This window comes from Rhinopithecus roxellana, chromosome 3 (genome assembly GCF_007565055.1).
Source record: "Rhinopithecus roxellana isolate Shanxi Qingling chromosome 3, ASM756505v1, whole genome shotgun sequence".
In the NCBI taxonomy this organism is placed as follows: domain Eukaryota; kingdom Metazoa; phylum Chordata; class Mammalia; order Primates; family Cercopithecidae; genus Rhinopithecus; species Rhinopithecus roxellana.
Genome location: NC_044551.1, coordinates 119824487 through 119845217, shown reverse-complemented (window position 1 = coordinate 119845217; position 20731 = coordinate 119824487). Strand labels below are relative to the sequence as shown.

The following is a 20731-nucleotide window of genomic DNA, read 5'->3' as shown; positions in this document are numbered from 1 at the left end:
GATTTCAGTGTAACCAAATGGAACTTTCGGTCTTATGTTTGTTTATTTTTGACAAAGAAAGATGATAAAAGCTCTTGTAGATGAACTGTAAGTTTCTTAGTCTGAAAGATGGTGTTGGAAGAAGAATAAATAATTACATTTACTTAACATTTTCTGTAATGAGATTTTGTTTGCCTTATTAATTACTTGATGTATTTGATGTATTTGTGTCTTGTTTTTGTTAAAGAACTTATTGGATATATACTCAACATTTTACTCTTCAACTAACACTGAGGTTTTTAAGGACACTCCTGTTTTGATTTCATGATAAACATGGGAAATTTTATAACAATTTATTTGCATGTACTTGTATTTATATATACATATTTGAGAATATGCTTACTTTGTGTCCTGACTCATCTAGATTCTGTTAAAAATAAAAGATAAATATCTTACTTTTAAATTCTGGCATGCATAATTCCCCTGAGAAATGTTCCCTGGGAGGGTTGGGAATTATATAAAGGCACCCCCATTTTGTCTTGAGAGGATTTGAAATCACCTCAGTTTCCTGGCCTAGAATAATAACAGTTGTCTCTCAGCAGTTCTGTATTAATGTGGGTGAAAGTAGTTAAAGATTTAAGACATTTTATGAACATAAGGGAATTATCCATGAATGTCTCATTTGGTCCTCTGCTTATAAGGCATTGTCAGGGACCTAGAAATTGTAATTTAGGGAAAAAAGAGAAAGCCTCTCTTGCTTCCCACGTTACCTTCACCTCCTGTACTCCTTGACTCCTGCCTTCACATTAAATATCACCTCAAGAGATTCCTTTGAGAAAGGGAGAGTAACATTATTTTCTTTTCATTTAAATGTCCATTATTCCAAGAGATAGAGCTAAAATTTAATAACACCTTATTGGGATTTTCTTCATACATTCACTAAGTGTAAGTTTCCACATTTTCACAAAATATTGAATTCAGTAGTGAACAAAACAGATTCATGGTTTTATCTACCAAATACTTAGCTATTTCTATTTTATTCTCATATAAAAGAGGTTGACAACACAGGAATTTGAAAGGTGAAAGTTAGTGGTAGACTGAAGTGGGTCAGGGGGAGAACCCAGAATAAATAGATGGATGGAGAAGAGGAAATAGATCACCTCATTCGCAATTGTACCCTAATCAAGCCACTTTTGAGTAACCACACATTGTGTTCTAAACGAAAGAGATTATTTACTTCCCTTCTGGCCCAAAGTCAGATTCTTCTTCCTAGTATGAACTTTCAGCACTTTATTTTGATTAGTTAAGAGAAGTCCAAAAATCCATGCTAAATATCAAGAGAATTATTAGCTTTGGCAATTCAAAAAAATTAGAATTTATGATGTTTCCTATGTAGGAGTTAAGAAATTAATCTACTTTTCCTGAGTACAGAGAAAATGCACTATCTTCAATGCAAACTTCAACAAAATCTACATCTCAGAAAGAAGATGGGGACTGACCCACTTAGAGCATCTCCAGTCCTCATTACAGAACACTGAAGTAGTAAGATGATAATTTAACATAAGAAAACTGCCTTCCTGGATTTTCCTTGAGAAGTGATTAATATGTAAGAATGGACAACGCAGGGTTTCACTTCTACCTTCTCCATTTGATGACTTTCAGAACGACCAGATATGCCATGCATGGTGATGGAGAACAAGAACGATGGTTTGAAATCAGAACAATGGGATTCCACCCAGCACTGGTACCTATTAAATCTATTTGAATCTCAGTTTTCTCATTAGTAACAATCTCAGAAGGATTGTTTTAAAATTCATTGATAAAAAGTGTGAAAAGTGTTGCCGTACACATTACCCTTGTGATTTTTATTGCTTCGTGTGAGTAAATTCCAGAACACTTCTAAGAGCAGCAGCATGATTTAGTTATTCAAACACAGATGCTGTGACAGAAATTTAACTCTGCCATTCATAAGCAGCATGAAGAATTTAAATCTTCATTCCATTCCTTCAGGGTACATCCAAAGATATGCCTGCATAAGGGATCCCTGGAAAGCTTTTGTCAATTGACATAAAATTTTAAAATAGACTTTGAAGTTCATCATGTAAATTTTAAATATTAAAAGAATTCAACTAAAATATTTTTTCTAAAAATATATTTTCTTTCATCTACCACACAGAAAAACACCAGCCAGTCTTGTTATATAAATGACACCATTTTAATTAATATGTTTTAAGAGAAACCAATCCTTGAATTAGTTATTGTTGAATTAAGTTGCCATGTCCCTTGCAGTCAACAGAAAGTGACTGCAGAGAAAGGTGAAGTTTGAGGTAATATTACTATCTGTTCCTGAAAAGATGTGAGGCAGTGGGATGAAAGGAAGAGGGGATCATAGCCATTTCTCTAGTTCCCAGAAGGATATATTGTGATCATTAGGCTTCTCTGACATATTCAGTGGATGAACTTGAGTGCCCTCCTTCATGATCTACGATAGCCAACATGTATTTGGAGCGATGGGAGTGTGCAGGTAATGGATTATAGCATAGAGATGAAGAGTATGAATTTTAGCTCCAAAAAGACCTGTATTTGAATCTCAGTCATTCTAGTTCCTGGCTGTGGGATCTTAAGAAAATTATTAAATTTCTGTAAGTATCATCTTCTTCACATGAAATGGAGCAATAATCATAACAATTGTTACCAGAGTTGTAAGAATTAAATGGAATAATATAAGTAGAACACTAAATCTTGTACTTTATGAGAGCTCAATAAATAGGAACTTTACATATATTGCTATTTTCCATGTGCTCTTAAATTATGTATAAAAATGGAGACGTAGTCATATATTTTAATGATATTCCTAAGTTTCTGAGCCCATTCAACCTCATATTCAATACACATATATTTCTCATTTTATAGCATCATTTTTCTTTTTTTTAAAATTTTTTTTTTATTATACTTTAAGTTCTAGGGTACATGTGCATAACGTGCAGGTTTGTTACATATGTATACTTGCACCATGTTGGTGTGCTGCACCCATCAACTCGTCAGCACCCATCAATTCGTCATTTATATCAGGTATAACTCCCAATGCAATCCCTCCCCCCTCCCCCCTCCCCCTGATAGGCCCCGATGTGTGATGTTCCCCTTCCCGAGTCCAAATGATCTCATTGTTCAGTTCCCACCTATGAGTGAGAACATGCGGTGTTTGGTTTTCTCTTCTTGTGATAGTTTGCTAAGATTAATGGTTTCCAGCTGCATCCATGTCCCTACAAAGGGTGCAAACTCATCCTTTTTTATGGCTGCATAATATTCCATGGTGTATATGTGCCACATTTTCTTAATCCAGTCTGTCACAGATGGACATTTGGGTTGATTCCAAGTCTTTGCTATTGTGAATAGTGCCGCAATAAACATACGTGTGCATGTGTCTTTATAGCAGCATGATTTATAATCCTTTGGGTATATACCCAGTAGTGGGATGGCTGGGTCATATGGTACATCTAGTTCTAGATCCTTGAGGAATCGCCATACTGTTTTCCATAATGGTTGAACTAGTTTACAATCCCACCAACAGTGTAAAAGTGTTCCTATTTCTCCACATCCTCTCCAGCACCTGTTGTTTCCTGACTTTTTAATGATTGCCATTCTAACTGGTGTGAGATGGTATCTCATTGTGGTTTTGATTTGCATTTCTCTGATGGCGAGTGACGATGAGCATTTTTTCATGTGTCTGTTGGCTGTATGAATGTCTTCTTTTGAGAAATGTCTGTTCATATCCTTTGCCCACTTTTTGATGGGGTTGTTTGTTTTTTTCTTGTAAATTTGTTTGAGTTCTTTGTAGATTCTGGATATTAGCCCTTTGTCAGATGAGTAGATTGCAAAAATTTTCTCCCATTCTGTAGGTTGCCTGTTCACTCTGATGGTAGTTTCTTTTGCTGTGCAGAAGCTCTTTAGTTTAATCATACACCATTTGTCAATTTTGGCTTTTGCTGCTGTTGCTTTTGGTGTTTTAGACATGAAGTCCTTGCCCATGCCAATGTCCTGAATGGTACTACCTAGGTTTTCTTCTAGGGTTTTTATGGTATTAGGTCTAACATTTAAGTCTCTCATCCATCTTGAATTAATCTTCGTATAAGGAGTAAGGAAAGGATCCAGTTTCAGCTTTCTACTTATGGCTAGCCAATTTTCCCAGCACCATTTATTAAATAGGGAGTCCTTTCCCCATTTCTTGTTTCTCTCAGGTTTGTCAAAGATCAGATGGCTGCAGATGTGTGGTATTATTTCTGAGGACTCTGTTCTGTTCCATTGGTCTATATCTCTGTTTTGGTACCAGTACCATGCTGTTTTGGTTACTGTGGCCTTGTAGTATAGTTTGAAGTCAGGTAGCGTGATGCCTCCAGCTTTGTTCTTTTGACTTAGGATTGTCTTGGCAATGCGGGCTCTTTTTTGGTTCCATATGAACTTTAAAGCAGTTTTTTCCAATTCTGTGAAGAGACTCATTGGTAGTTTGATGGGGATGGCATTGAATCTGTAAATGACTTTGGGCAGTATGGCCGTTTTCACAATATTGATTCTTCCTATCCATGAGCATGGTATGTTCTTTCATTTGTTTGTGTCCTATTTTATTTCACTGAGCAGTGGTTTGTAGTTCTCCTTGAAGAGGTCCTTTAAATCCCTTGTAAGTTGGATTCCTAGGTATTTTATTCTCTTTGAAGCTATTGTGAATGGAAGTTCATTCATGATTTGGCTCTCTGTTTGTCTGTTACTGGTGTGTAAGAATGCTTGTGATTTTTGCACATTGATTTTGTATCCTGAGACTTTGCTGAAGTTGCTTATCAGCTTAAGGAGATTTTGGGCTGAGACAATGGGGTTTTCTAAACATACAATCTGCAAACAGGGACAATTTGACTTCTTCTTTTCCTAACTGGATACCCTTGATTTCTTTCTCTTGCCTGATTGCCCTAGCCAGAACTTCCAACACTATGTTGAACAGGAGTGGTGAGAGAGGGCATCCCTGTCTTGTGCCAGTTTTCAAAGGGAATTTTTCCAGTTTTTGCCCATTCAATATGATATTGGCTGTGGGTTTGTCATAAATAGCTCTTATTATTTTGAGGTACGTTCCATGAATACCGAATTTATTGAGCATTTTTAGCATGAAGGGGTGTTGAATTTTGTCAAAAGCCTTTTCTGCATCTATTGAGATAATCATGTGGTTCTTGTCTTTGGTTCTGTTTATATGCTGGATTACGTTTATTGATTTGCGAATGTTGAACCAGCCTTGCATCCCAGGGATGAAGCCCACTTGATCATGGTGGATAAGCTTTTTGATGTGCTGCTGAATCTGGTTTGCCAGTATTTTATTGAGGATTTTTGCATCGATGGTCATATTGGTCTAAAATTCTCTTTTTTTGTTGTGTCTCTGTCAGGCTTTGGTATCAGGATGATGTTGGCCTCATAAAATGAGTTAGGGAGGATTCCCTCTTTTTCTATTGATTGGAATAGTTTCAGAAGGAATGGTACCAGCTTCTCTTTGTACCTCTGGTAGAATTCAGCTGTGAATCCATCTGGTCCTGGACTTTTTTTTGGTTGGTAGGCTATTAATTATTGCCTCAATTTCAGAGTCTGCTATTGGTCTATTCAGGGATTCAACTTCTTCCTGGTTTAGTCTTGGGAGAGTGTAAGTGTCCAGGAAATTATCCAGTTCTTCTAGATTTTCTAGTTGATTTGCGTAGAGGTGTTTATAGTATTCTCTGATGGTAGTTTGTATTTCTGTGGGGTCCATGGTGATATCCCCTTTATCATTTTTTATTGCGTCTATTTGATTCTTCTCTCTTTTCTTCTTTATTAGTCTTGCTAGCAGTCTGTCAATTTTGTTGATCTTTTCAAAAAACCAACTCCTGGATTCATTGATTTTTTGGAGGGTTTTATGTGTCTCTATCTCCTTTAGTTCTGCTCTGATCTTATTTATTTCTTGCCTTCTGTTAGCTTTTGAATGTGTTTGCTCTTGCTTCTCTAGTTCTTTTAATTGTGATGTTAGAGTGTCAATTTTAGATCTTTCCAGCTTTCTTTTGTGGGCATTTAGTGCTATAAATTTCCCTCTACACACTGCTTTAAATGTGTCCCAGAGATTCTGGTATGTTGTATCTTTGTTCTCATTGGTTTCAAAGAACATCTTTATTTCTGCCTTCATTTCGTTATGTACCCAGTAGTCATTCAGGAGCAGTTTGTTCAGTTTCCATGTAGTTGAGAGGTTTTGATTGAGTTTCTTAGTCCTGAGTTCTAGTTGATTGCACTGTGGTCTGAGAGACAGTTTGTTATAATTTCTTTTCTTTTACATTTGCTGAGGAGTGCTTTACTTCCAATTATGTGGTCAATTTTGGAATAAGTGTGATGTGGTGCTGAGAAGAATGTATATTCTGTTGATTTGGGGTGGAGAGTTCTATAGATGTCTAATAGGTCCACTTGGTGCAGAGATGAGTTCAATTCCTGGATATCCTTGTTAACTTTCTGTCTCGTTGATCTGTCTAATGTTGACAGTGGAGTGTTGAAGTCTCCCATTATTATTGTATGGGAGTCTAAGTCTCTTTGTAAGTCTCTAAGGACTTGCTTTATGAATTTGGGTGCTCCTGTATTGGGTGCATATATATTTAGGATAGTTAGCTCTTCCTGTTGAATTGATCCCTTTACCATTATGTAATGGCCTTCTTTGTCTCTTTTGATCTTTGATGGTTTAAAGTCTATTTTGTCAGAGACTAGGATTGCAACCCCTGCTTTTTTTGTTTTCCATTTGCTTGGTAGATCTTCCTCCATCCCTTTATTTTGAGCCTATGTATGCCTCTTCATGTGAGATGGGTCTCCTGAATATAGCAGACTGATGGGTCTTGACTCTTTATCCAGTTTGCCAGTGTGTGTCTTTTAATTGGAGCATTTAGTCCATTAACATTTAAGGTTAATATTGTTATGTGTGAACTTGATCCTGCCATTATGATATTAACTGGTTTTTTTGCTCATTAGTTGATGCAGTTTCTTCCTAGCCTTGATGGTCTTTACATTTTGGTATGTTTTTGCAATGGCTGGTACCAGTTGTTCCTTTCCATGTTTAGGGCTTCCTTCAGGGTCTCTTGTAAGGCAGTCCTGGTGGTGACAAAATCTCTAAGCATTTGCTTATCTGTAAAGGATTTTATTTCTCCTTCACTTATGAAACTTAGTTTGGCTGGATATGAAATTCTGGGTTTAAAATTCTTTTCTTTAAGAATGTTGAATATTGGCCCCCACTCTCTTCTGGCTTGTAGAGTTTCTGCCGAGAGGTCTGCTGTTAGTCTGATGGGCTTCCCTTTGTGGGTAACCCGACCTTTCTCTCTGGCTGCCCTTCAGATTTTTTCCTTCATTTCAACTTTGGTGAATCTGGCAATTATGTGTCTTGGAGTTGCTCTTCTCGAGGAGTATCTCTGCGGTGTTCTCTGTATTTCCTGAATTTGAATGTTGGCCTGCCCTACTAGGTTGGGGAAGTTCTCCTGGATGATATCCTGAAGAGTGTTTTCCAACTTGGTTCCATTTTCTCCCTCACTTTCAGGCACCCCAATCAGACGTAGATTTGGTCTTTTTACATAATCCCATACTTCTTGTAGGCGTTGTTCATTTCTTTTTCTTCTTTTTTCTTTTGGTTTCTCTTCTCGCTTCATTTCATTCATTTGATCCTCAATCGCTGATACTCTTTCTTTCAGTTGGTCAAGTCGGTTACTGAAGCTTGTGCATTTGTCACGTATTTCTCGTGTCATGGTTTTCATCTCTGTCATTTCATTTATGACCTTCTCTGCATTAATTATTCTAGCTATCAATTCTTCCACTCTTTTTTCAAGATTTTTAGTTTCTTGGCGCTGGGTACGTAATTCCTCCTTTAGCTCTGAGAAGTTTGATGGACTGAAGCCTTCTTCTCTCATCTCGTCAAAGTCATTCTCTGACCGGCTTTGATCTGTTGCTGGCGATGAGCTGCGCTCCTTTGCAGGGGGAGATGCGCTCTTATTTTTTGAATTTCCAGCTTTTCTGCCCTGCTTCTTCCCCATCTTTGTGGTTTTATCTGCCTCTGGTCTTTGATGATGGTGACGTACTGATGGGGTTTTGGTATAGGTGTTCTTCCTGTTTGATAGTTTTCCTTCTAATAGTCAGGACCCTCAGCTGTAGGTCTGTTGGAGATTGCTTGAGGTCCACTCCAGACCCTGTTTGCCTGGGTATCAGCAGCAGAGGTTGCAGAAGATAGAATATTGCTGAACAGCGAGTGTACCTGTCTGATTCTTACTTTGGAAGCTTCCTCTCAGGCGTGTACTCCACCCTGTGAGGTGTGGGGTGTCAGACTGCCCCTAGTGGGGGATGTCTCCCAGTTAGGCTACTCAGGGGTCAGGGACCCACTTGAGCAGGCAGTCTGTCTGTTCTCAGATCTCAACCTCCATGTTGGGAGATCCACTGCTCTCTTCAAAGCTGTCAGACAGAGTCGTTCGCGTCTGCACAGGCCTCTGCTGCTTCCCCTGTTTTTTTTTAGCTGTGCCCTGTCCCCAGAGGTGGAGTCTACAGAGACAGGCAGGTTTCCTTGAGCTGCTGTGAGCTCCACCCAGTTCGAGCTTCCCAGCGGCTTTGTTTACCTACTTAAGCTTCAGCAATGGCGGGCGCCCCTCCCCCAGCCTTGCTGCTGCCATTTCGGTTAGATCGCAGACTGCTATGCTAGCAATGAGGGAGGCTCCGTGGGCATGGGACCCTCCCGGCCAGGTGTGGGTATAATCTCCTGGTGTGCCCGTTTGCTTAAAGCACAGTATTGGGGTGGGAATTACCTGATTTTCCAGGTGTTGTGTGTCTCAGTTCCCCTGGCTAGGAAAAGGGATACCCTTCCCCCTTGTGCTTCCCAGGTGAGGCAATGCCTCGCCCTGCTTCAGCTCTCGCTGGTCGGGCTGCAGCAGCTGACCAGCACCAATTGTCCGGCACTCCCCAGTGAGATGACCCCAGTACCTCAGTTGAAAATGCAGAAATCACCAGTCTTCTGTGTCACTCGCGCCGGGAGTTGGAGACTGGAGCTGTTCCTATTCGGCCATCTTGCTCCGCGCCCCTCAGCATCATTTTTCTTATGCTTTCTTTTGTAATATAGATGTAGTCCTGATAAACTAAATCAATATTTTGTAAACCAAATTATATTTGGTAATGAGGGGTAAGTATTACACTAGAGAAACATATTCTTTTAAAGGAGTAATTTTCAAAATGTATTAAAATACATATTCTTTTGAAAATCTGATAATAGCTACGTATCTGTTTTCTACCAAAATGCACAAATCCTTACATGCACCAAACTGTATGTATAATTAAAGGCATATATGGACCTTCCCTACAATTTTTTTAGAAATTTTTAATGAAGTGGCTAAGCATTTGAGCCAATAGCTCAACCATTATTTACCAGTTGTATACAGTCAAATGTATGTAAGGTAACTTCTAATGAAGTACCTTACATTAAATTTAATGTTTAATTCCATCTGAAAGATGTCATATGTCAAAATGTTTGCTAATAAAATTATTTTAAGCCTAGGCATATTAACTATGCTGTACCTAGCAGTTTCGTATCCAGTAAATAAACTGTCACTGGAGTACCATTAATGTTAGTGTCAGGTGGAAACATCAAATTACACAATCTGATTAATTACTTTTCTTTTGTGTTTCTTCTGTACCAAAGAGCCAGAAAACATCTTTTTTCTTTTTTTCTAGAGCCATTTTTTTAAAACTCTGTATTTTCAGTAAACATCTTTTAGAAATTTCTATAAAGTACTTATTCTCCCAGCATATCAAGATCTAACAGGCATTTGAATCTTAAAATGAGTCAGCAAGGTGGTAAGTTTACAACTAAACACTCAGTTTCACTCCAACACTCGATATTGTATTAAAGTTAATGCAACATGGTGTTTTAGTATTTAAAACATCAAATTATTAACAGACTCCAAAGACTTCCCTGCCCCAAAATTTGATATTTCTTTTAATAAGATTAAATCCCAGTGACACCTTCTGAATCTGAGTTTAAAGATCGGTTTCAGAAGAGATGAGATCTTAAGGAAATGTAGTTTAGCTATTATATAATCTTTAAAATTTCATTTCTGAAGTTGAACATTAACCGAGGATAACCTAGGTTACCATCTCATTTGCAATTCGATCTTTATGTCTCCAAAATTCAACTAAGGGAGCCCAATTGTTGGCTTCACCTTTTTTTTTTAACTATGGAATTCTGATAATCTGTTTTATTACAAGATTTACATTCGTTTGTTTGCTTTAATGGCATTAGGTAAATCAAGAGGCACGTAAAAGCAATTCCCATCGTGGTACTGAGAAACAACCTACGCTGGCAGTTGGTTGGGTTGTTGATCTTGTGCATCTGACATGTGTAAAATGACAGCAGGATCACTCAGGAAATTCAATATACCCACACACAGCAGCCAAATATGTCAGCTTATTTTGGGAACCACTCTATCATGAAGATGCATTTGTTCTTGGAGCAGCCTCAGAAAGCCTCCTCTTTATCCAACTGTCTCTTGATTAAAGAAGCAACTGATGTATGCTACGTAAAGAATGGTCTTTCTCTGGAAAAGTTGTCTTTTTGTCAATATTTTTGTTATTGCAAGGAAGATATTTTATTGCTAAATATTTGTCAATTGTCTGTTTTGGTAGCACAGAATGAAAGATGGTTCCTGGAAGGCTGAGCACAATCATCTGATAAATCACAAATAGTAAATCCTTGTAATAACATATATGACATTTTTATCATATAAATAATATGCTTCTGAAGCAGGATGTAGGGCAATGTATCTGCTGTTTGTTTAAAATGTTAGATTTTTATTCTTTATGCTCCTAGTATAGTTCACCAAAAATTATTTAGCAACTAAAATTTAAAAATTAATTCAAATGCTATTTTGTGTTTTTATTAGAACATCTAGATAAAAGCAAATAATACTATATTAATTGTGACTAAAAATTAAGAATGATATTTGTTAGGGCACTAAATCATGCTTTTCCTCTTTCATTCCCTTGAATTGTTTTCTTTATTTTACCTATAATTTCTACCCTATCTTGGGATTTGCTGTTCATGTAACTTCTCTTACTAATTCTATCCAGGATAGCCAAAATAATACTTTATAAACAATAAGTGACAAAAATGATATATTGAAAGTAGGTAAGCACCTCTGTCTTATTAGTTTCTGGGACTTGACACTACTGAATTGCTTTTAGATTCAGCAAGCATTTCACAAAACTCACAGAAAAATAAAATAATCATCAATATCTTGCAAGGACAAGCAATGCTTCACTGGTTGAGATGTGTCAGGTAGGTTTGGAGCATTTTTTCTCTGTGTGATGTAGATTAAACGTTTCTAATTAAAACCAAGAACTGTGATAAAACTGTTTGCCTTTTTGAGCTTGTCTACTAAAAAAATATATTTTTTTCTTGTTTCTAACCTGCCACACATTAAACCTCTCCAAGATCAAATTGTTCTTTGCTTACATTGCAGTTAACAATTCATTTTCTCCCCAAAATTAAAACTACAAATACAACATTCCTCTATACTTTCTAGTTGTTTGAGATAAACTTAATTTCGAGTAGTTTCCATATGTTTTTTATGAGTCAAATGCTGTTGAGTTTTGAAATGGGCAGTTTCTAGGAGGAATCATTTCTCCACCATGTTTGGCATTAACCACACGGATAGTGCATGATGATTAATACTTCTAGAATGATGAAACATTCCCTGCATTGAATAAGTACAGATGGTGCTGATTGTTTTTCCTACTTGTCATTGACTTTTAACTCACATTCACATTGAGTCCCAAAGCGTTATCCTCTTGGTGAAGAATAATGATGAAGATGTGACCTCCAGGTTAAAGATGTGACTTGTCAGTTGTTTTCAGACTCTGGCATCCAGAGTTGAGAACTCTTTTCCTGCTGCTCAGTGACCTGGCATTAGCACTTTGTAAAGGCAAGATATGTACCTTTATCGCATCCCTGTTCTCTCTAGTCTGTACCTCAACTCTGAATCTCCAATCTCTCCTTCCTTGTTCTATGGGCTTCAGGAAGGGTTCCAGAAACCTCTTAAATTCCTTTTCATTTGTGCAAACACCACATACATGCACACACACATACATACATATTCAGTGCTTAGTGGAGTGCCTGTCACAAACTATTAATATAGTTTGGTAAAGTGCTGATAAAATAAAAGAATAACCAATGAAATTAATTACATTGAAATATGAAGGAAGGTTCCAGTCAACTTTGGAGTTGGATGAAAACGTTTTGTTTTGTTGCTGATTCTATCAAGGTAAATATGAGGAAAGATTCATTATTTGAGGGGATAGAGAGATTAATGTGGATATCATTTATAAATTAAATACATTGATAGACACTAACATTTCAAAATAATTCCTAAGCTACAACTACAAGGTGATTGGTAATTTTCTGAAAGTAATATAAATGTTACATTGTGAAAATAAATTATATATGTATAACTAGTTAGTTACTGTTTATTAGGTTTATAGTTTTGTTTAAGAAAGTGATCCTGAAATTATTTTTCAGATTAAAGTCTTAACTGTTCTCTTCACCCTTTCTTTAACTTTTTGTTTTCCTTACTGGTACATTATACCTCATTAAGAAAGGATAGAAGTAAAGAAAGAGAGAAACAACTGCAATCGTTGCAAAATAAATTAATCTTATTGAATATTTTTCTAGTCTAGATAATATCAAAAAGATATAAAACATGTATATATGGCAACACCTTATATTAGTAAGATATGATCATTATTATTTCTATGGTTGAATAATCAAATGAGAAATTTATGTGAATTATACACAAATTATATGCAAATATATACCTGCTTTGGATAGTGTTAGAGCTCCCATATATATTTCACCCTTCCCCTCTATGTAGTAGCCCTGGAATTTGAGTGGGATTGATCCCACTGGCAGCTCTAAGGGTGAGTTCTGATGGATCCTTTCTCATTGTCACAGTGATTGGTTGGGGTGGGTATATATTTCAAATGGAAGCTAGTCAACATGTCCTCAGTTGTAGTGATCACCTATTTAGGATCAGTCAATTAGAATAAAACATAGGACTTCTGTTCTAAGGTCATGGAAAGCAACTCTGTCTTTATCTCTGGCCATGAACAAAGTCATCTGCAGTCCCAGTTCTGCTGGCAGCCACTCCATGCCCACAAGGAAAGCCAGCCCTCAGAAGAAGCCACACTGTTTATGGAAAGATACCACATGCTGATAATATCAACGATTAACCTTGAAGTACCTTTAACTTCTGGACTTTCTAGTCACATAAGCCAGCAAATTCCCTTATGAGTTAACTACCATTAGTCACCTTTTCTGTTACTTGTAGCTGAAAACATCCTTCACAGTACAATAGCCATCAAAATATCTTCATCCATTTGACAAAAAGCCATCAGAAAATCCTGGAAGATGATTTTTGAGAAATGTCTTCTTAGGATTCCCTACTGTCTTGTTTGTTTTTACTTATTTGAGACAAGATTCTTTATTGAAAGTACATGAAAATGATTTTTAAATGAAATATTTAGATAAATTATATTTAATTTTACAGCTAATAAATTTCTAAGAAATGTTATTGGAGACAAAACTAGGGACATAAAGAACCTGGATTCCACAAAACCTAGAGTAGCAAAGCATTAGAAAAGACATGAAGAATATTTTAAAACATTCTGACAGCAGAAACAACCTGGAAGACCTTGGTGAGGATAGCAGTCTAACAAATATGTCTTGAAACCATGACTGTTTTGAGCCATGCCTATCTCTAATGGCTTGCATTGTGATAGGCACGAGACAATGATACATGTTTCCAAATAAGTGATCTACTCTCAAGAAGTGAATGTTATAAAGAAAGGTAAATCAATCCTAGGAAAACCATAATTCGGTACTCACCAACACAGTAGTAACATTTTAAGGAAAACAGTGTATATAAGTAAAAGAATGAACAGAGATTGTGCTGTAAGTTGAACAATTGTTTCCTGGGTAAAAATCAAGAATAATATGAAAAATATAAGTGTGTGAACTAGGCATTTATTCATAGGAAGTAATAGGAAGCAATTCTGGCTAGAAGAGAAAAAAGGAATTAATTGTTGGCATACTGGGGCTCATGGAATCAGGAGAAGGCTGAGTTAAGTTTAGAAATGAGCAGAAACCAAGACCACTCCAGAGACTAAGAAGCAAGACTTATAACAGGAAAATTTAGGTCAGAATGCTGCTGTTTAAGGACAAGATAGAGGTTGGCAGCCACCAAATGAAAGCTGTTTCAGAAGAGTCTATGAATATTCGATTGGAGGAGATTGAAGAGAGAATGGAAAAATAAGCCACTCTTCTGAAGAATGTTTCACGAAAGGGAGCATAGAAAGAGATGAGGTCAAGGGAGGTTTGTTTGTCTTTAAATGGTGCTACTTGAGCATGTTTCTGTGATGACGGGGCTGAATCACTGGCTGCAACACTTTTCCCTGCAAGCGCTCCAAAGTTGGTTTCTTCTCGTCTTTCACATCTCTGCTCTATGTCACCTCCTGGTCCTAGTCTTATGACGTCGTTTTATTTTCTCAATAGCACTTGTGTCTGTCTGTAATTATCTTCTGTATTTGTTTGATTGCCCTTTACCAACTACAGTATGAAATTCATGAGAGCAGCAACTTTGTCCAGCTTATCACTGTCATATAAGCATCCAGAACAGTGTCTGTGGCAAAACTGAGCCTTAATAAATATTTGTGGGATAAATTATAAAACAGATAACTAGAACTTCAACCGTTTCTTTCCTTCTTATGTTAACTGTTTGAGATTCAAAGACCCAGGATCCAGTTGCTGATGAGCCAAGTTCAATGCTGTGTAGTCCTTTGTCTGGACAGGGTCTGCACCACCAAAGGTTATTTGGCGGGGGCTAGGGAACTGAATTTACTGTTAGTCCAAAGCCAACTATGAGAGGAGAGAGGCCATTCTCACAGGAAAATCAAATACTGCTAGGAATCTTCAAATGACAATTGCTCAATGCAGTAAAGCACAGTAAGGAGGGAGAAGAAATGTTTATTTCTTGCCACAAACAAGCCAGAAATGAAAAGTTTACATTCTGGCTGATCCATTAACAGCTGTCAGTTTCATCCCTAGGTTTCCCAAGAAAAAACTTTAGGACCAAGGGGACAGACAAGTCTGTCTGCTTATATAGATAAACATCCCTCTTCATTAAAACAGGCTGGGAGTCTGGAGATAATTAGACCCACTGTGTCAAGCAATCAGCGACACAGGGAAGAGGTCAGAAAAACAATGACAAGCGACCTGGCTAATTCTTAAGAGAAACAGAGGAAAGCCTTTGCAATCAGTTGAAAGACTTTTTGGCTATTGTCACTCATGGCCTGACCTGTACTTGTTTGTGTGCTGTTCCTTTGGTTTCTCTGTCACTTTCGCCCTTCCTCTTGTCCTCCCCTAGCACAGACACACTCACCTAGACTCTCAGACATGAGCACAGTCACCACGTGTTCATCACAGCGAGAACACAGTGAACTTTCCCAGCTTAACTTTGGGAAGAGCGGTCATCTTTCTCTACGAGATTCTAACTCCCCAGGAGGAAAAGCTAGGAAGTGCCCCTGTTTACTTTTATTTACTTATTTTTTTATTTTTTCAGTGCTTGGGATCTGTTAAGTTAGAAGAGCTTTTTGGGAATCCCAAACGTGCTTCATTACTTTTTTCCAATAAGACGTTAGTGGCTACTAGAATGATAGCGTGATAGAATAATGAGCTCCATGAGGGCAGGAACAGCATCGATTCCATTCGTGCTGAGCACTTTGCCTAGCACAAAGTGAGTTTTCAATAAATATTTGGTGAATAAACAAATACATACACAAACAAAAGAGTGAGCGGACAGATGAAGCTGAAGGGCTATTTTCTAAGCAGAGACTCCAAAGGACCACTGCAGCTTTCTCTGCTCTCCTCAGTCACACCAATTCATTGTAAATCTATTATCTCTTCTGTCTTGCCCTTTTCTCATTGCAATGTTCTCCCTTCCATTCTCCTTTCTGATCCTGTTGATATTTACTCACCTAAGTTAGATAAAACAACCTGATAAGCACGAGCTGTGGAACACAGAAAATATGCATATTCTTAAGATTCTTCCTTGTTGTATAAGCATTATATGATTTCTGATTCTAAGAAAATATATATTTTTGATAGGCCACAAGGTAAGTTTTTAAATTGTACATAATAATCTACAAGATCCCCAATGAGCTTACAGCATTTTTTCGATTTAAAACAATGTTAATGCTGGAAGTGTCAATGATTTATATGTATTTCTAGAAGTTTTGTTATAATACCTCCTTGTTTTCTTTACATTTAGAGGGGGAAAATGTAGTTTTTCTAAACTACAGCTCAACTTTTTAAAATAGAATCATTTGAGTGACTTTCATAAGTACTTTTCCTTAATTATAAAAGAACAATACCATTAATTTTATTAGTTAGCATGTTTAGAGTTCTGTAGGTCAATATGCCTTTAACGACCCAGCCAATTTCCTCACCACCACTTTCTGAAATCCTCCCATGCAGTATTTTTTTAAAGGAGAAATGGGAATGGAAGAGTCACTTTGTTTTTCAAGGACTTTTTGAAAGTCTGCTTTTGTACTAGCCATATCTCTCCACCTCTCTTTTTGATCAGCTAGATGTATGATAAGATTAATAACCATTACAAATAATTAGTGCCTACAGTGCCTTTCACCAGCCATCATTGAAATGACTTTTCTTTTATAAAATATGACTGCAACTACACGGTGAACATCTGGACATTTCCTCTAAAATGCACTAAAGTGTAGTCTACTCTGTGGGTCTGTGGTTTTTGTGTTTTTTTCTTTTAATGAGGTGAGCTAAAGAAACAGAACAAAATGTTAGAGTTGGAAGGGATGACAGAAATAGTTCAAGTGGTTCTTTCTTTTTTTTCTGTTTCTTTCTTTCTTTCTTTTTTTTTGAAATAGAGTATCGCTCTGTTGCCCAGGCTGGAGTGCAGTGGGACAATCTTGGCTCATTACAAGCTCCACCTCCCAGATTCATGCCATTCGCCTGCCTTAGCCTTCCGAGTAGCTGGGACTACAGGCGCCCAACACCACACCTGGTTAATTTGGTTCTTTCTTAAAGTAACAAATCCAAAGCATAGAGAGGTAAGATGATTTCTGATCCCCAACAGGCTGCTAACTACATGCTAGGCCAATTGCCCAATCCTTGTCTTTCCACAGCTACCCATTAAGTGCCGGCTTTTCTATCCAGAACAACAACTGCTCAATAGTTCTTAATTTTATTCATAGGGTTGTTTTGCTGAGGGGCTGGGTCACTTGAAGTTTTGTTGAAGAAGTAAATGCTAATTATACTCTTTAATAGATAAGTCTTAATATTCATTCCTGTTACTATTGTAGTTACTTGCTCTATAATGCTCTAACCCTAGAAACAAATTCTGTGATTAGAAACATTGCTGTCATGCCAATCCAATTTATTTTAGGATGAGCAGTGTGACTAGGTTGGGTGACTCCAGCACATACAGACCACAATCCAGGAGTGATTCTTAGCTGTTGACTGCAGGGATCCTACATGTACTTCCTGTCAGAGCAGAAAGTGAAGTGGATACAGGTTCACCTGGTCTACAAGGCATCCAGGGAGAGATGTAGCAACTGGCTGGGAGAAAGTAGGTGGTGTCTTTGGACAGGGAAGTTGGAGCAGCGGCTGCAGGTGAACAATGAGCAAAATACCAGCTACTCGGGCACAATGAATCACTTGTACAATCCTGTGTTAGGAAAGAAGCTTTCATGAGAATATGGCCAGGTGGGGTGTTCTGTCTGTGGCCGGTGGGTCCCAGGGAAAGCAGATCATCATAATAAGGGGTTGGTTTGTGGTGAAATCACTGATTGCCTGTAAACCAATGCATTTCTGGGTGTGCACCCCTCTCAGACAGCAGTGTGGCTGTTTCCTTAGCATTGGTTCTGGATGTAAACATGCCTTGGTTTGAGCAGAAAACCACTGTTTCTGTTCCACTTTGAATGAGTTTTACAGAAATGATGACTATGTGGTGATTCTTCACCTATTCTCATGCCTGGATCTGATTTGTGAGATGTTTTGAGAGGTTACTGCGGCTTTGTACCCGAGATTTTTTTCTTTGGGAAATTAACTGTCTTTTCCACAGCCATTGTGGTAGCCTAGCAACAAGGGACAGCAGAGCAATAGCAGGGATTCTGCAACTCTAAGGAATGATGCCTGTTGATGTCTGTCCCAAGGATAGGGGATCCCAGTGGGCCTGGCTTGAGATGGGACAATGCTATAGCAAGAAGTCTGTGGTCCCAGAGTCTGACACCTCAGAGAGAAGCAGGTGAGTTCCCAGCTCCTCTCATCCCAAAATAATTAATGGGAATTCCTGGATAAAGTAGCTTTCACTCAGTACTTCAAAGAAAATCTTTCTTTAAAGTCTGGGGAATAACAACAGACAGATTTTTTTATTCTTTCCTGGAGAGTGACCCCTCCCTTGAAAGCTGCCATCTTCCCAGATCATAGGGCATGGCCTGACACACAGTAGGAGTTCAATAAATATTTGTAGAACAAATAAATTGTCCCTTACTTGGTCTTCTAAAAATCACACACTCACCCACCACAGCCATTTTGCTGATGTGGGAAGGGAGAGGGTTTGAAGCCAGCCTTCTTACAGTTGAAATGAAATGTCATCTTCACTACCCTCTTGCCAAGAGGTGCACACACAAAAAGCTGGGTCATTCCTCCTCTACAGGTTCCCCACATAAAAACCTAGATCAATGCTGGCTAGAAAAATGGAAGTACAGTTCACTTCTCTAATTGATCTGCATTTAATTACTAGAAATTTTGCATGTTGACACCATACTCATTTCCCTTTCAAATGTGGAAATATCTTCCATTTACAATTTTCTTTTAAATCTTGAGTGAGAGTTGACCACATCTCTGTAGCAGGAGCTACATCCTATAAGGCAGTATCCTTGTGGGATGTTCACATGCAACCATGGTTCTGGTTTTTTAAGGTTTGGTTTGTTTTTTTGTTTGTTTGTTTTTGAAACAGAGTCTCACTCTGTTGTCCAGGCTGGAGTGCAATGGAGCAATCTTGGCTCGCTGCAACTTCTGCCTCCCAGGTTCAAGTGATTCTCCCACTTCAGCCTCCCGAGTAGCTGGGATTACAGGCATCTGCCATCATACCTGGCTAATTTTTGTATTTTTGTAGAGACAGGGTTTCACCATGTTGGCCAGGCTGCTCTTGAGCTCCTGACCTCAGGTGATCTGCCCACCTTGGCCTCTCAAAGTGCTGGGATGATAGGCGTGAGCCACTGTGCCTGGCCTGCTTTGTTAAGTTTTAAAACGTGTTTTCCTTATGTGAATGTGCGAGCCTTGTTTTTATTTGCTTTTCACCTTGGGTCTATGGTCTGTGGATGATGTGAGAAACTCACAAATCTAAGATTTTATGTAAAATGTTGTTTATTTGTGCAAAGGATTCCATAAGCCTCAAAAATTACATAATCTATGGGAGGGAGTAAGGCTTTTTCCATTTATTAAAGCTAATGAAATTTAGCAAACACTCATTTTCTTTTACTTTCCCAGAACAAAGCAGCTGAAGAGATAACATATCAATATGTAGGCAATTGGAAAGTTGAACATAAAGTTACCAAATGGAGGAAAATGCCCTGTGATGAACAACTTTCAAATGAATAGCCCAGTATACAATCAGCAGAAAAAACAAGTGAAAAGCAGGACTTTGCTCTCTGTGTAAATTATTGTTAGTGTTTTTTACTCCTGGTGTGTGGAGTTGAGTGTTCTGTGCAGGTAGAAAGCCGGGCTTTTGAGGTAGGAGGCTGGGGAGTGTCGCGCTATTCTTGTTGATCTGTAGGTGACTTCAGTTCAGCTTCTTCACTTCTAAGCAGGAACAAACCGGTCCCATGTGTCTTGTTTGCCTTCCCTTCTCCTTTGCCTTCCACTTTTCTCTTCTCATGCCCTTGAAACAGACCTTCTCCGCAGTTTACATAAACTGAATGGGAACTTGCTCCTATGTTGTCTAAGTAAGGGAGAGTTAGGCCCTGGATGTAATTAATCTAAGGAACAGAATTTTCCCAGGAAATCCTCTCCTATAAAAATTAAGTGCTCAATAGCTGTATTTCCTCACCAATTTTATTAAAATCCTTTATTCACCCAGACTAATTGGTGACTAATTAATCCTCCAATTTGACATAAAAAGTATGAAGTAAAAAGTTTAGAAACCAGATAGAAAGACATTTCATTTAAAGGAGGAAACTTCAATGTTCTTATAACGCACTGAGAAAAAAACTATGCAAGGTTGATATGTCATCTCATTACTCCCTGCCAGTAGAAATTTAAAGTTTTTCCAGGTTTCCAGTGAACCCTAAAGTAAGAAAACAAAGCAATAAAAAACAAACTTCAAAAACACATTTATTAATTATATGTTGTCTTTATCTCAAAGCTAATAGGCTTTCTAAAGCTTTCTTCCCCCCTTAATTATTGTACAACATGACTTCTCCTGTGTATGTGGGTTACCATGGTTACTCTGAGGCCATGACTCATGACCTTTAAATATAATTGTCAGGCAGCCAAAGCTCTCATTTTTAAATCACCAGTTTTGTTTCAGGCATTATTTTTTAAAAGTAGTCTCAAATTGTACTTTCTGTGATGCATTTGTGGCACATCTGAGTATGCACATAA

General features: G+C 37.9%; 1 protein-coding gene across 1 annotated transcript in view; it reads left to right on the top strand.

Annotated features, from left to right (window-relative positions):
• Positions 1 to 18252: 18252 nt before the first annotated feature.
• CCDC192 (coiled-coil domain containing 192) overlaps positions 18253 to 20731 on the top strand; it is a 253306-nt gene continuing 250827 nt past the window's right edge. The window contains exon 1 of the mRNA XM_030926857.1: positions 18253 to 18371. Coding sequence (XP_030782717.1) covers positions 18253 to 18371 — 119 coding nt within the window. The remainder of the gene's footprint in view (positions 18372 to 20731) is intronic.